General features: G+C 43.1%; 1 protein-coding gene across 1 annotated transcript in view; it reads right to left on the bottom strand.

Moving 5' to 3' along the window:
• Positions 1 to 2,646: 2,646 nt before the first annotated feature.
• The window catches only part of slc46a3 (solute carrier family 46 member 3), a 32,323-nt gene continuing 17,683 nt past the window's right edge, over positions 2,647 to 17,286 (bottom strand). Inside the window, exons 4-6 of the mRNA XM_055636889.1 lie at positions 13,772 to 13,855; positions 10,151 to 10,307; positions 2,647 to 5,280 (exon numbers count right to left, since the gene is read on the bottom strand). Coding sequence (XP_055492864.1) covers positions 5,211 to 5,280; positions 10,151 to 10,307; positions 13,772 to 13,855 — 311 coding nt within the window. The 3' untranslated portion in view covers positions 2,647 to 5,210. The remainder of the gene's footprint in view (positions 5,281 to 10,150; positions 10,308 to 13,771; positions 13,856 to 17,286) is intronic.

Below are 17,286 nucleotides of genomic sequence, written 5' to 3'. Positions count from 1 at the left end.
GCAGAGGGAGGGGTCGATGCCCAGGTTACCGAGTTTGGTGATCAGTTTAGAGGGTATAATGGTGTTGAATGCTGAGCTGTAATCGATGAACAGCATTCCTACGTAAGTGTCCCTGTTGTCGAGGTGGGAGAGGGCGGAGTGAAGTGCCGTTGAGATGGCATCCTCCGTACTCCTGTTCTTGCGGTAGGCAAACTGATAGGGATCCAGTGTGGGGGGTAGGCAGCCTTTGAGGTGTGCCAGGACCAGCCTCTCAAAGCACTTGGTGATGATGGGGGTAAGTGCAACTGGGCGGAAGTCGTTGAGGCTTGCCGCAGTGGAGTGTTTTGGCACCGGCACGATGGAGGTGGTTTTAAGGCACGTGGGGACAACTGCTTGGGCAAGTGACAGGTTGAAGATGTCAGTCCAGACGTCTGTCAGCTGCGCAGCACAGGCCCTGAGGACGCGCCCAGGGATGCCGTCAGGGCCAGCAGCTTTACGTGCATTAGTCCTACTCAGTGCCACATACACATTGTAGGGGGTGAGTGTGAGGGGCTGGTGATCGGCAGGGAGCACAGCCTTGATGGCCATCTCTAGATTGTCCCTGTCAAAGCGGCCATAGAAGTGATTAAGCTCCTCAAGGAAGGAGGCGTCGCTGGATGTTGGGGTGGTGTTGGTGGGTCTATAGTCCGTGATGGCCTGGATGCCTTGCCACATGCGTCGGGGGTCAGAGTTGTTGTTGAAGTGCTCCTCAATCCTGAGCTTATGGCAGTGCTTGGCCTTCTTGATGCCCGTCTTCAGGTTAGCCCTGGATGAACTGTAGGCTCGAGCATCGCCTGACCTGAAAGCGGTGTCCCGTGCTTTCAGCAGTAGCCTGACCTCGCTGTTCATCCATGGCTTCTGATTCGGGAATATGGTCACCCGTTTGAGGGAGGTGACACTGTTGATAGCGGAGTTTATAAAGTCCAGAACAGAGGATGTATAGGAATCAATGTGCGTGTGGGAGTCAAGGGTGGCCTGGGCTGCAAACGCCTTCCAGTCAGTGTTTCCAAAACACTGCTGAAGTGTGGAGTCCGCCTCCTCTGACCAGACTTTAACTGTCCTCACAGTGTGGTTTAACCCGTCTGATGAGTGGGGAGTACTTTGGGAGCAGGAAGAATGTGGGGGAGGGGGACCGCTTTGTAAGCTTCAGCCATGTTAGTGTAGACTTTGTCCAGTATCTTGTCTTCTCTAGTGGCGAAGGAGACATGTTGGTGGAATTTGGGGAGTACAGTCTTCAGGTTGGAGTGATTGAAGTCACCCGCAACAATGAAGGCTGCCTCGGGGTTGTGAGTCTGTTGTTTGCTAATGGCAGTATGCAGCTCTTTCATTGCAAGCTTGGCATTAGCATCAGGAGGAATATAGGCTGCAGTCACAACAGTGGAGGTAAACTCTCTGGGCAGATAGAACGGTCTGCGTCTAACCAAGAGGAACTCTAGGTTAGCTGAGCAGTGACTCTCGATGATGGTGGAGTCCGTGCACCATGCTTTATTTACATAATAATAATAATATCTTTTATTGTCATTGCACATCAGTGCAACGAGATTTAGTATGCAGCTTCCAACCGATGTAAAAGAAGAGTTAAATAAATAAATAAGCTGTGTGACGTGGTCCTCCGAGGGGGGGGGGGGGGGGGGGGGGGGGGGGGGGGGGGGCACTCAGCAGGGCCGGTTCAGAGCCGCTATAGCTCTGGGAATAAAGCTGTTTCTGAGTCTGGAGGTTCGGGTGTAGAAGGCCTTGTAACGTCTGCCAGAGGGAAGTAGTTCGAACAGTCCGTTACAAGGGTGTGCGGAGTCTTTATGGATGCTGACGGCCCTCCTGAGGCACCGTGTGTGGTAGATGCACTCCAAGGCTGGTAGCTGTGTCCCAATGATCCTCTGCACTCTGTGGACGCAATGCACAGATGCACAAGGTGAGGTGAGGGGGCAAAGTTAAACAGAGATGTACGGGACAAGTTTTTTTCTACACAGGGTGGAAGGTGCCTGCGACACACTGCCGGGTATGGTGACGGAGCCAGAAATGAGAGTTGCATTTAAGAGACTTTTAGATAAGCATGTGGATATTGCAAGGAATGGACAAAGATGGATCATGTGCAGGCATGATTGCAGGCAATCTTGGCTTCGTGTTTGGCACATACAATGTAGGTCGAGGAGCCTGTTCTTGTTCTGTACTTTTCTATGTTATTTCCAGTTATGAGGTGATAAAAGAGAGGGGAATAAATAAATGTCAATTATGTCAAATTGTTCAGTGAAAACAATGCAGTAGAATTCAACATCTAAAACTTGACAAACAAGTTCACATGATAAAGATTGTCACAATAACATTTATATTAAATAATATTTAATTCAGGACACAATTTAAGATATTTGAAGGTTTATTCATAGAATTTGTTGAAACAAGTAATACCTATAGAAACAGTTTAAATCTTCAAATCTGTACAGTGCCATCATATTAATTGCCTTGTCTCATTCAAATCCCATAGATGCATTTTCTATATCATGCTTACATCCATTCACTTCAGACAAGAAAGATTTTTTTATTAGTTGTCGCTATCTGAGCGGCTGACATAATGCAGGTTACAATAAAAATAAAATCACACTCAAAATGCTTCATCTGAGTTTTTTTTTAAAAAACATGACCACGATAAAGGAATTTAAAATGCTATGGGATTTATTATGCTGCTAGAATAATTTCCTGCAGCCAAATTGGTAACTGGAAAAGATGAGCCGAGAAAGCCCTAGAGACAAAGAACTGCATGATTCATGTGTTGAGTGTGACCATCGTTACCACAAATAATCTCCATAAACTAGAACATCAATTTCAGCCACAGTGACAACAGGTCTTTGCTAGTTTCTGCATTAGTATGAGCCTCTATTATTTTGCTAACCTACCAGCAATTAGCACAACTTTATGACCCCCAAGCTAACAAGACCAAACTGGGAGATTAATTCCGGGCATAGGAACCCATAACCATCATATTCTGAACTAATATTGATAAATATTTAAACATAGAAAATAGGTGTAGGAGTAGGCATTTGGCCCTTCGAGCCTGCACCGCCATTCAATATGATCATGGTTGATCATCCAACTAAGTATCCTGTACCTGCCTTCTCTCCATTCCCCTGATCCCTTTAGCCACATCTAACTCCCTCTTAAATATAGCCAATGAACTGGCCTCAGTCTGAAGAAGGGTTTCAGCCCGAAACATCGCCTATTTCCTTCGCTCCATAGATGCTGCTGCACCCACTGAGTTTCTCCAGCATTTTTGTGTACCTTCCTGGCCTCAACTACCTTCTGTGGCAGAGAGTTCCAGAGATTTACCACTCTCTGTGTGAAAAATGTTTTTCTCATCCAAAAGGATTTCCCCTTTATCCTTAAACTGTGACCCCTTGTCCTGGACTTCCCCAACATCGGGAACAATCTTGTTTTCTTGCTTTTGGAATTGGGTTATTGGAGGAACGTACTGTAGATTTTCCATGGTTGGCTTTTCAAATAGCACTATTTATATGGTTAGTATTTCTATAATTATTCCTGATTTTGTTGCTTTAGTATTTACTTGTGAAATAGTGATGGAGAAGAGATTTACATTTAGGAAAACATTGCACTACTGTTGATAAACATTTCAAACTGAACCATTTGGAAAATTAACAAAACAAGTCATTTTACAAATTTGATGAAAATCTCCATCGAGCCATTTTTGCAAAATTAATGTTTTGGGTTTTTAAGGACTTAGAACCGCATTTTTACTTGAAAGACTACTTCGTCTACTATATTAGAAATAATTAATACTGTTGAATTTTGTTATCATTAGAACAACAACAATACTGTATATAAGCACAGAATTGTTCAAAGTAAAACATATTTAAAAGAAATACATTTTACATTTACCCAGGTAAAATATCTTAACTAATAATATCTGGACAGCCAGATAAGTAGAAAATCATTTGACATCACAAGCAGTGGTGACACATGGTAACTTCATTACAATATTGTTGTGGTCAGTGAAATACTCTGAAAATATTATATTTAACAACATATTGAAAATGTTTGGCCACACACAGTGCTTTACCCCATCTCTCAGTAACACCTCAATCAATCTGTTTTTGTAATACTAGTTGAGGGAAAGACTGTCCAGGAACTAGGAAATAGACCAAAGTCATTCCAAAATGCTGTAGGGTCTTGGATATTCAGCTGACTAAACTGACATACTCAATGATTAATTCAAGACTGCAACATCAACCTAGTTTATGTTCTGGACTCTTGAAAGTGGAATTGAACCCCATAATTGTGGAGTTAGGGTTGGTTATGTTTGAGGTTCTTCCAGATTACTCACTGGCTTGCCCACGATTGTATCCATGGTCTTTCATACCCTGAATTTACTTCAGATAATTGGACCATTGTGGCCCATCTTTAATGCAACAACATTTAACAACCTATTTTCCCAAAGCCCTTTCAACTGAGTTTAAATTTGATCAATTGAAATTGATCCAATTCCAACACCCTTTAAGGTCAGACTGTTCCAGGTTTTCACCATAATATGTGGGAAAAGAAGTGTTCCAATTTCACAATTAATTTAGCTCTGTTTAGGGTTAGGTCCAAGCCTGCCATGTTCTGTGTTATTTCACTTTTGCATCCACTCCCTGAACACTAGGAGCAATTTACAGAGGCTACTAACCTGCACGTCAGTGGGATGTGGGAAGAAACCGAAGTACCCAGAGGAAACCCAGGCTGTCATAGGGAGAATGTGCAAACTCCATGCAATTTACTGCTTCCCAGATACACATTAGTTCAGGATTAAATTACCCCTCAAACATCTCACTTCAAGAAAATTGTTTAGGACTACAAAAGATAAAATCCCCAAAATTCACACTAAACGGTCCATTTGACAATTATATTTCATAATAAAGAATTTAATACAAACAGTTCTATCCATGTTTCTTCAAATAAGTAGCTTTTCAGGCTTCTGCAGTATCTTGGTTCCAATCCGACATATTATACGTTATTCACATTGCTCGAGGAAATCAAGTTGATTTTTTAATCTTTTGTGTACCTTTCATTACCAAGGAGGATTGTTCCAAAAAAATACAATATTTAAAAAAAGGAACATACAGATATCCTGGATTATAACAAGGATCTACAAGTGGCAGAACATCACAAGATTACCACTGCAATCTAAGTGACAGATTGCATGAGAACTAACTACTTTCATCTTCTTCTATCAGTCCAGTGTATGCTTCCGGGCGAGATTTCCACCACAACAAGACACTGAAGGGAAGGAACAACATACGGAACAATTAATTAAATGATTTCACTCTCACACAAAGTCAGTAATGAGAAATGTGGTAGAAATGTGTCCATGTAAAATACAGCTGTAGCTACGTATTGTATTCTGCTTCTAAAATTCACTTTAATTGATTTTAACGAAACAGACTTTCAGAAGCAATTCAAAATGGACAGCCAATACTTCTTCATGCATTTAGCATGCAAGTCCAAGGATAAATTTCTATCTCGCTTTGATGTTTTATTGACAACAAAATATTTCAGACAAATAGGTTTTACTCATGCTTTGCTTTACTTTTACAGTTTTGGAAGACTAAAGGTTTGTAAATTGTTCTTACATAACAAGCTTTAAAATATTTAAGTGTAAGGTTGGGCCGTTGGGCTAATGTTGGGCCAATGCCTGTTGGGCTTTATGCAATATTGCACCCTCCCTTGCTTTATATTGGTTGTAACTATTAGACAACAACCAAATTTGAACAGGGATGTGTACTTGCATCCGGGTTGGCAGAGTATATCTTTGTGATACCTCTTCCGTGTTTACAAATTGCATAAGTGGTGGCTACATGGCAGCACCAATCATAAGGTTTTTCATTTTAGTCAATAATAAAACTGGCGACCACCCACGGAGTTTGAACCGTCGCCTCGGCGCAGAGGGAGAACAAAGAGGGAAGAGCCAGAGACTTTAAGATTTTGCCTTCCACCACAGTGAGGAGGTGCTTGGTGAACTCACTGTGGTGGATGTTAAATTTGTGTTGACTATGTGTTTTGTCATTTTTTAAAATTATATGTATGACTGCAGGGAAACAGAATTTCGTTCAGACCGAAAGGTCTGAATGACAATAAACAAATCTAATCTAATCTAATCTAAAAGGAAACAATTTCAGGAGACTTGCACACCGGCTAAAATTAACTAGTAAAATGGATTGACATTTTAGATTGGGACCAATTTTCAGACTGATGGAGTCAGGGGGAAGCTGGCAAAAGAATTGGGGGCATGATAAAGCCTGGCAAGTGATAGGTGGATACAGTTGATAGGGATCTGATTGGCAGATGGGTGGAATATATGACAAAGGTTAGAGGTGAAAAAGAGACAAAAGAGTGTTGGATAAGGAATGAAGAAGGGGAATGCAATGTGAAGCCTGAGGGAAGGATATAGGTAAAAAGGGGCAGGGTAGAGGTAGGAAGAGGGATGAGAGACATGAAAATCTGAAATAAAAACAGAAAATGCAGCAAGTGCTCAGCAGGTCAGGCAGCACTTTTCATGAGTCAATGATACGATAAAATAACTAATTCTCTCTCCACAAATCAGCCTGACCTGCTGAGTATCTCCAAGATTGCCTGTCTTTATTACTTATCACCATTCGCTAGGTTGGTGGAGTTCAATGTTTTCAGTTCTTGGTTTTCATTGAGTGATTATCCATGGAGTTCACTGTTCTCAGTTTATTACCTTTAAGGGCCTGTCCCACTTAGGCTATTTTTTAGGTGACTACAGCAGACTAGGCTGTTGCCACATGGTTGCCGGGGTGTCGCCTGTATGGTCATGAGTAGTCTCTTCAGTCGCCCAAAGAGACGTAGCATCTTTCTGGTCGCCGCTGGATTTTCAACATGTTCAAACATTCTCAGGGCGACAGTGGGTTGACGCCAATTAGCGTAGCTTGACTTCTCCTGACGTAGTTGCTGTCGTAGGTTGTCGCCAGGTGACGTAGGTTGTTGCCGGTGCTGACTTCGATGAATTCCATTGGCGACTACCTACGTCAACTGGCGACAGGTACCGGCGACTGAATTGTCTTCAGTTGTTGCCGACAGGGTCGTAGCTTGTCTTAGCTTGAGCAGGTGAACATAGGTTGACTTCGGTTGTCGCCTGTTTAGTCGTAGGTGGGCGTCCTAATGGGTCGCCGGATGTCGGTAGCTGGACGTCGATTAGGTGGTAGGTTGTTGTAGCTTGTCGTAGACATTGTTGTAGGGGGGCCAGTTGCCAGTTTCTCGGCGACCTGCTACGGCTATGACAGTCGCCAGCAGTCACCTGAAAAAAATCGCCTACGTGGGACAGGCCCTTTAGTCATTCTCTGGGTCCGTGGAGTTCACTATTCTCAGCTCTTAGTTTCCATTGCCTCCAGCACATGTATATTCTTCCACCATCCTTACACTTCCCAATAGCCATATATTTCTCATCATAAACACAGAGGTTGGGGTTTATGGAAACACAATGTACTGGAAGAACTCAGCAGGTCAGGCAGCATCTGTGGAGGGAATGGCTTTCTAGCTTCAGCATTTCAGGTTTGGAACCCTTCTTCAGTTGCCAGAGGATCCTGACCCGAAACATTATCTATCCTTCATAAGTTCTTAACAGATAAGAGCAGAATTCAGCCATTCGGCTCTTCAAGTCTACCCCGCCATTCAATCATGGCTGATCTATCTCTCCCTCCTAACCCCATTCTCCTGCCTTCTCCCCATAGCCTCTGACACCCGTATTAATCAATAATTTATCTGTCTCTGTCTGAGATATATCCACAGCCTTCTGTGGCAAAGAATTCCACAGATTTACCACCCTCTGACAAGAAATTCCTCCTCATCTCCTTGCTAAAAGAACATCCTTTAATTCTGATGCTATGACCTCTAGTCCTAGACTCTCCCACTAGTAGAAACGTCCTCTCCACATCCACTCCATCCAAGCCTTTCACTATTCTGTACATTTCAATGAGGTCCCCCCCCCACCTCATTCTTCTAAATTCCAGCGAGTGTAGGCCCAGTGCCAGCTGGCCAAGGTAAACTGGAAAGGGATCCTAGCAGGAATGACGGTGGAACAGAAATGGCAGGAATTTCTGGACATAATCCGGAAGAAGCAGGATCATTTCATTCCGAAAAGGAAGAAAGATTCTAAGGGGAGAAGGAGGCAACTGTGGCTGACAAGAAAAGTTAGGGATAGAATAAAACTAAAAGAAAAGATGTAAAACACAGTAAAGAGTACCCGGAAGACAGAGGATTGGGAAACTTTCATAGGACAACAGAAGGAAACAAAATGGCAATACGGGCTGAAAAGATGAAGTACGAAGGGAAGCTGGCCAGGAATGTAAAGAAGGACAGTAAAAGCTTCTTTAGATATGGTAAGGGAAAAAGAATAGCAAAGTCAAATGTGGGTCCCTTGAAGGCAGACACGGGTGAAGTTATTATGTGGAACAAGGAAATGGCAAAGAGTTGAACAAGTACTTCGGATCTGCCTTCACTAAGGAAGACACAAACAATCTCCCAGAAGTACTGGAGGACAGAGGATCTAAGGGGGTAGAGGAACTGAAAGAAATTTTCATTAGGCGAGAAATAGTATTGGGTAGGCCAATGGGACTGAAGGATTATAAATCCCCTGGGCCTGATGGTCTGCATTCCAGGGTCCTCAGGGAGGTGGCTCTAGAAATAGTGAACACTTTGGTGATCATTTTCCAATGTTCAATAGATTTAGGATCAGTTCCTGTGGACTGGAGGATAGCTAAAGTTATCCCAATTTTCAAGAAAGGAGCAAGAGAGAAAACGGGGAATTACGGACCAGTTAGCCTGACTTCGGTGGTGGGAAAGATGCTGGAGTCAATTATTAAAGAGGTAATAATGGGGCATTTGGATAGCAGTAAAAGGATTAGTCCAAGTCAGCATGGATGTATGAAAGGAAAATCATGCTTCACTAATCTTCTGGAATTTTTTAAGGATGTGACAGGTAAAATCGATGAAGGGGAGCCAGTGGATGTAGTATATCTAGACTTTCAGAACGCCTTTGATAAGGTCCCGCACGGGAGACTGGTGACTAAAATTAGAGCACATGGTATTGGGGGTAGGGTGTTGACATGGATAGAAAATTGGTTGGCAGACAGGAAGCAAAGAGTTGGGGTGAACGGGTCCTTTTCAGAATGGCAGGCAGTGGCAGTTTTGGTCCCCTAATTTGAGGAAGGACATCCTTGTAATTGAGGCAGTGCAGCGTAGGTTCACGAGATTGATCCCTGTCATATGAGGAAAGATTGAAAAGACTAGGCTTGTATTCACTGGAGTTTAGAAGGATGAGGGGACATCTTATAGAAACATATAAAATTCTAAAAGGGCTGGACACGCTAGATGCAGGAAAAATGTTCCCAATGTTGGGCGAATCCAGAACCAGGGGCCACAGTCTTAAAATAAAGGGGAGGCCATTTAAGACTGAGGTGAGAAAAAAACTTTTTCACCCAGAGAGTTGGGAATTTGTGGAATTCCCTGCCACAGAGGGCAGTGGAGGCCAAATCACTGGATGGATTTAAGAGAGAGTTGGATAGAGCTCTAGGGGCTAGTGGAATCAAGGGATATGGGGAGAAGGCAGACACGGGTTATTGATTGACGACGATCAGCCAATGGATGGCAATACTGGCTCGAAGGGCCGAATGGCCTCCTCCTACACCTATTTTCTATGTTTCTAAATGTTCATCATATGTATCCCTCCCCTCCTCAAATACAGCCTAACCCACTGAATTCCTCCAGCACCTTATATTTTGCAGTGGGAATTTATCATGGAATCCATTGACGTGAAATGCAAGTGAAATTTCCAAATTGGGAACTTTCCAATGATAGTTAGGCAGACAGGGATTGCTTATAGATTATTGGTAGAATAATCTACCAATAATTAAAGGGATATTTTGTTAATATAGAAAATTGTGATCATCTGGAATGCACTTCCCAAAAGGCTGGAGGAAGTAACTTAGGAACAAACCTGCAGGATGTGGAAAGGAGAACAGACAAAGGACTAATTGGGCACTTTTTACTCCCAAAGACTTGGCACGGACATGATGATACAAACTAGTGCTGTACTTAAAATGATAGATCCTTACATCACACACTGACTTACCACAAAATGCTAACTGGAATGATGCATGAACAAGCTGCCAGCAAAAAACCAAACCCTGCAAATTGTACAACAGTGGCAGCGTAAATATTATTGAAAATTATGGTGGAAATGGTACCACTAAAATTTTCCAGGCAAGCAACAAGGGCAAAGAGAGCACCTGCAAAAAAAGAGGAAAAAAAATTCTGATAAATTCATTGCCACAGCTCCAGTCTCCTGAACATTACACTATCAAACATATTTGACATTAAAATAATTTTCTCTGGCACAGGGTTGGAATAGCGATGCGCTAAAGTAGAGTATAAACATGGTCATAAAGTAGTAAGACCAAACGGCCTGTTTGAATGAATAAATTTATTGGCCAAGTATGTGCACATGCACTTGGTCTAGTTAGATTTTAAAAAGATCTCAGATTTGTGAAGAATTTGAAGAAATAACAGGGAATAATGAATCAAATTTTCAGATGAGGCGATTTTGAGATCATGTGGTAAATCTCTACCGGAATATGTAAAAATGTCACCGTTAGCGCATCGGGTTTTCGAGGAGATATGAATCACAGAAAAAGACACAATCAAATAACCAAGCAAACAAACAAATATGTAAACATCCGAGATCAGAGTTTTATAATATAACTAGAACAAGTGCAGACCTGTTGGGTCTGTTTCCCCAACGTGTGGTTGCGGGGGGGGGGGGGGGGGGGGGGGCGGAATGTGGCGTCACACACACTAACTACCCCCACGCACAATCTGAGGATGGTGAAAAACAGCGGGGGGGACCAGCCGATCGTGGCTTCCGCCAGCGTGACAGAGCTGGGCCGGGCCGGGGGGGGGGGGGGGGGGGGGACGACAGACGATCGTCCCCTATGACGGGTAGAGAGTAAAGATCCTATAGCGGGATAGGATCTTTGGTAGAGAGGAGAGGGGAGAGAGGGAAGGAAAGGGGTGGAGGTGAGAAGGGGGGGAGGGGTGTGGGGTGTGAAGGGGAGCCGGGCGAGTGAGCCAAATGAGGAGAGAGAGAGAAGTGGCTTCTGACTGGAAACCCACAGCTGGAATGAGCGCGAAGTGAGGCAAAGATTCTATTGCGGAACGGAGCTGTAGGGTGTTTGTTCTGCAGAACCTTTTCGATCTTTCTGCGTCTATCATCCACAGTGGCGGGGGGGAGGGGGGGGTGGCAGGAGCCAGGTGGGCCTTGATTGGTGGGCATGTGGGCACGTGTTTTTTTACATAGAGAGTGGTCGGTGCCTGGGCCACACCGCTAGGGGTGGTTGTAGAGGCAGATACAATTGTAACATTTGAAAGGGTTTTGGATAGTCACAAGGATATGCAGGGTATAGCGTTATATGGATCATGGGTCAGGCAGCATAAACCAGCAACTGAAGTTTTTTTTAGAGATACAGCGGATAAACAGGCCCTTCAACCCACTGGATTCGCACGGACCAGAGATCCCCGCACATTAACACCATCCTACACACACTGGGAACAATTTTTACATTGACCAAGCCAATTTGCCTACATTCCTGTACGTCTTTGGAGTGTGGGATGAAACGAAGATCTCTGAGAAAACTCACGCAGGTCACGAGGAGAACATAAAAACTCCATACAGACAGCACCTGTAGTCGGTATCGAACCCGGGTCTCCAGCGCTGCAAGCGCTGTAATGCCCCTGTCCCACTTAGGAAACCTGAATGGAAACCTCTGGAGACTTTGTGCCCCACCCAAGGTTTCCATGCGGTTCCCGGAAGTTTTTGTTAGTCTCCCTACCTGCTTCCACTACCTGCAACCTCCGGCAACCACGTGTAACCTCCGGGAACCGCACAGAAACGTTGGGTGGGGCACAAAGTCTCCAGAGGTTTCCATTCAGGTTTCCTAAGTAGGACAGGGGCATTAGGCAGCAACTCTACTGCTGTGCCCATGCCAGGCCAGAAGCCTTGTAACGGACTTGTAACACACCCTTGTAACGGACTGTTTGAACTACTTCCCCCCGGCAGACGTTACAAGGCCTCCTACGCCCGAACCTCCAGACTCAGAAACAGCTTTATTCCCAGAGCTATAACGGCTCTGAACCGGCCCTGCTGAGTGCCCCCCACCCCCCCTGGACTGTCTCCCTCGGATGGTCACGTCACAAGGCTTATTTATTTATTTTACTTTTCTCTTACATTGGTTGGAAGCTGCATACTAAATCTCATTGCACTGACATGCAATGACAATAAAAGATATTATTGTTATTATTATTATTAAGTTCCATTCTATTATACGTACATACTTTTGATAACATAGAATATTTTCTTATAATTTACAGAAACATGTATTGATGGGATGGTTAAACATATTTATACTTATTTGGAGAAAATGACCTGCAGATACTGAAATCAAAGTGCTGGTGGAATTCAGCGGCTCCGGCAGCATCTGTAGAGGGAATTGACAAGCAATGTTCCGGGTCGAGACCCCTTCTTCGGACTGATCGGTCTAAAGAAGGATCTTGACCTGAAATGTTGCCTGTCCATTTCCTCCACAAATGCTACCTGATCCGCTGAATTCCTCCTACACTTTGTGTTTTGTACATGTATGAATTAAGCAATGACAGACACATTATACAGATACTGAGGGACTAAAATTCCGACAGCTATTGATTGGATCAAGCTGCTTTCATCTATCACCAATCTGCCCAGCCCTTTGCAAAAGTGAAACAGAAATAGCATTCAAGTGAGGACTCATTTGCTGCTCTCGCAGAAAGGTGATTCTCTTCCAAATTTAGTTGTTTGCTCTATTTTCCATTGTACATCTGACCCATACACTTGACTCTCATTATTTTGGCAAAGTGTTCACACATTTCCTGTACAGCCAGTACTTTAATAAGCATTTGTTCAAGCAGCTCGAGCTTAATCAGGATGTTGGAGAGAGGGCCAGAGAACACGCCAGTGAACGGGAGACGACCTGGCAAGATGCAAATTATGTTCAGGACCATTGGCTCTTGACATATTATTGTCCAAGGCTTGTTCTTAGAGAGCAATTATAAGCACGGGAATAATTTAACCAATGGACTCTATATTCGTTCCCTGGCTTTGTAACAGCAGTCTTTGAAAAATTGAGCCATCCTGCAATGTCCAGGAAGATAAAGTTCTGCTGTGGACCTGGCCTCCTCATCCTTCAAGCTGCCTCTTATATATTCCTCCAACAATAGAGCGGGTCTATCTATCATTACAGTATTCATTTGGATAAGGTCTTGCTAGTCACTTCCATCTACCCGGGTGGCACCCTAATCTAGGAGCTTTCTAATAACGTTAACAAAGTGAATCTGTACAGCATGCAGCACAGCAGAGTATAATAGTTGAAAATGGTGGTCATTTGTGTGTCCGTGCACACACGACTGTAATAGCTGCTGCCCAGGTACAAGAAGCAATTGAAAATGGTTGTTTATTACTATTATTGAGAGGACTGAAGGAAATTGCCATCAACAATCAATGTTCTCCTATGCTAGTGTAAACATGGAGGAGAAGTGAAATGGGAAGAAACATGTTCCAGTGAATTTTCCAGCTTCCCGAATAGAAAAAGTGACATAAATCTGGGAGTTAAAAAAAATTAGCAAGCATATCCAAAGCAAAAATGATATATTAACATTAACTTACCTTGATCACTTGGCAAAACTGACTTGGACAACATAGATCGTAGGACAGGGAATGGCATGAAGGCAAAGAGAGAAACCAGCCTCACTATATAAAAAACAAATTGATCAATCACCAAAAGAGAACATTTTACATTCGCCTTACATTTACACATTACATTTATTGTGCAGTATTAAGCCTTCTGTTAATTATACAAATGTTTAGATATATCATTAAAGTGGGTTGCGTGCATTTTTTATGTGCATTTAATATGCATCACCCATGGTCAGTCATGACTGAGGGGGGCCTATTAATATGTTGATAGACAGCACACGATGACTTAACAGGTCATTGAATTATCCGAAACTTGCGGAAATTAAAGACCACTTAAAATTAAAGAGACATTTTATATTTAGCTCAGAAGATATTTAGTTTATTATTGTCACATGTACTGAGGTACAGTGCAAGCTTTTTTGTTGCGTGCTATCCAGTTTGCAGAAACAATATACATGATTACAATCAAGCTGTCCACGGTGTACAGATACAGGACTTAGGGTATAACTTTTAACGCAAGATAAAGTACTGTAAACCCCGATTAAAGATAGTTCGAAGGTCTCCAGTGTGGTAGATGGGAGGACAGGACTGCTCTCTAGTTGGTCAGAGGATAGTTCAGTTGCCTGGTAACATCTGCGTAGAAACTGTCCCTGAATCTGGAAGTATGCATTTCACACTTCTGTACCTCATGCTGCTGGGAAAAGGGAGAAGAGGAGTTTCAGGGGTAAAACTCATCCTTGATTATGCTGCTAGCCTTGCTGAGGCAGCATGAAGCATAGGTGAAATCTGTGGAAGGGAGGTTGGTTTGCCCGGTGGACTATGCTGCATCCACAACTCTGCAATTTCTTGCGGTTTTGGATGGAGCTGTTACCAAATCATGATGGGATGCATCCCGATAAAATGAAAGAAGACCTCAATTTAAAATCACTTTTAACAGACAGTTCCTCCAAAAATGTACAACTGTTTTGGTATTCCTATTGGACTTAAATGATACAATTATGTGCAGGTGATGTCTTGGAGGCAATGAAGAATTTTCCAACCGAGTTAAACGTGTAATCAAATGAGCAAACCAAATCAATACTGTAGATAGCAATAGGGTAACTAGTTTTGCAATTAAAAAATTATTGAAATATTACCTACATTCATTCACAGTAGTACTTATCTTAGACACAAGAAACTGCAGATGTTGGAATCTTGAGCAAAAACACAAACTGGTGAAGTGACTCATGGTGAGTTTAAATTACAGTTCATGTTTACATGACAGTTTTATGAAGTATCATCTTCAGTATCTTTCCAATATTGGCACAAATACAGATTTGGAAATATGGAGTGGTTGAGCCGAGGTGTATGGGCCGTAGACCCCCTGCGGGCGGGCTCGTAGGAGCCCTGGTGGTCGGACGCAAGTCACACAGAGTTAAGGGAGTGGGGGGGCATGGCTGAGATTAAGCAATGCTACATGGAGGGGGGGGGGCTAGGGCTCCACGGGGTAGTTGGAGTACAGGACTTGGGGGGGGGTGGGGAGGAGGGCGGTTATTTTAACGCAAGATAAAGTAGGTGGGGGAGGTAAACCCCGAAAGATAGTTCGAAGTTCTCCAGTGTGGTAGATGGGAGGACAGGACTGCTCTCTAGTTGGTCAGAGGATAGTTCAGTTGCCTGGTAACATCTGCGTAGAAACTGTCCCTGAATCTGGAAGTATGCATTTCACACTTCTGTACCTCATGCTGCTGGGAAAAGGGAGAAGAGGAGTTTCAGGGGTAAAACTCATCCTTGATTATGCTGCTAGCCTTGCTGAGGCAGCATGAAGCATAGGTGAAATCTGTGGAAGGGAGGTTGGTTTGCCCGATGGACTATGCTGCATCCACAACTCTGCAATTTCTAGCAGTTTTGGATGGAGCTGTTACCAAACCATGATGGGATGCATCCCGATAAAATGAAAGAAGACCTCAATTTAAAATCACTTTTAACAGACAGTTCCTCCAAAAATGTAGAACTGTTTTGGTATTCCTATTGGACTTAAATGATACAATTATGTGCAGGTGATGTCTTGGAGGCAATGAAGAATTTTCCAACCGAGTTAAATGTGTAATCAAATGAGCAAACCAAATCAATACTGTAGATAGCAATAGGGTAACTAGTTTTGCAATTAAAAAATTATTGAAATATTACCTACATTCATTCACAGTAGTACTTATCTTAGACACAAGAAACTGCAGATGTTGGAATCTTGAGCAAAAACACAAACTGGTGAAGTGACTCATGGTGAGTTTAAATTACAGTTCATGTTTACATGACAGTTTTATGAAGTATCATCTTCAGTATCTTTCCAATATTGGCACAAATACAGATTTGGAAATATGGAGTGGTCAAGCCGAGGTGTATGGGCCGTAGACCCCCTGCGGGCGGGCTCGTAGGAGCCCTGGTGGTCGGACCTCACCGCCGTGAACAAAGAGGGGCATTGCTAGGGGGAGGGGGGATCGCTGAGAATTAAGAGTGACCCGGCACAAGGAGGGGGGAGGTTAAGAACAAGGCGGTGGTGGGGGGTAAAAACGGCGAGAAAGAAGAAGGACCAACATGATTCTAATGAGTACTTTAGTAACTTTGTCAACGCCAGAAACATGGCGACTCTTTTGTGTGCTTTGTGTATTGTATGCAAAAAACAAAGAATTTCACTGTACCTAGGTACATGTGACAACAAAGTATCATTGAACACACTAGCTTCATTTTTTTGAAATCAGGAAATACATGAATTATGGCTGCAAATGAGCAAAACCTGCTTTTTATCCACAGATTTTAATTTGTTCAATGCAAATTATTTGCAGAGATATGCTCATGGTGAAGAATTAACCCCTGGATATCTACAGCAATTTCCAGCACATTACTAAAGAAAGGCGAGAAGATAAAGTTTCTTAATTTGCAGTTAAGGAACAGGGAATGCTGGTTTACAAAAAAAGACAAAGTGCTGGAGTATCTCAATGGGTCAGGCAATATCTCTGGAGAATATTTCAGGTTGGGACCTTCTTGAGATTGAAGGGTCTGACTTAAGTCTGAAGAAGAGCCCCAACCCAAAACATTCACTATCCATGTTCTCTAGAGTGGTTGCCTGACCCGCTGAGTTACTTCAGCACTTTGTGTCAACTTTTGAAGCTTCTTATTTTGATAAAATGTCCAGTGGCTTTGCAGTAGCAATATTAGTATTGACTTCATGAAGGAGTGGATGAGTCATCAAAATTGCCTCAGAGTAACTTGTAAGGAGAACAAAAATATATAAGCTTTTGCAGAAAGGCATCACTTAGGAGAATGAATGGAGGTGATAACAGCACTGCAGAGAAATACAATCATGACACTTTTCCCCAAAGGAACAACAATGAAAGGAGTTGTAAGAAAGTAGAGTGACGGAATGCATGGGTATAAATGGGCGCGGTCATAAATCTTTAACAGACATGCTGATTTGTTGTTGGACAAAAAATGCTGGAGAAACTCAGCGG

Source organism: Leucoraja erinacea, chromosome 6 (assembly GCF_028641065.1).
Source record: "Leucoraja erinacea ecotype New England chromosome 6, Leri_hhj_1, whole genome shotgun sequence".
Classification (NCBI taxonomy): Eukaryota; Metazoa; Chordata; class Chondrichthyes; order Rajiformes; family Rajidae; genus Leucoraja; species Leucoraja erinaceus.
Note: the sequence above shows the minus strand (reverse complement) of the source record. Positions and strands in the feature narration are given on the sequence as shown.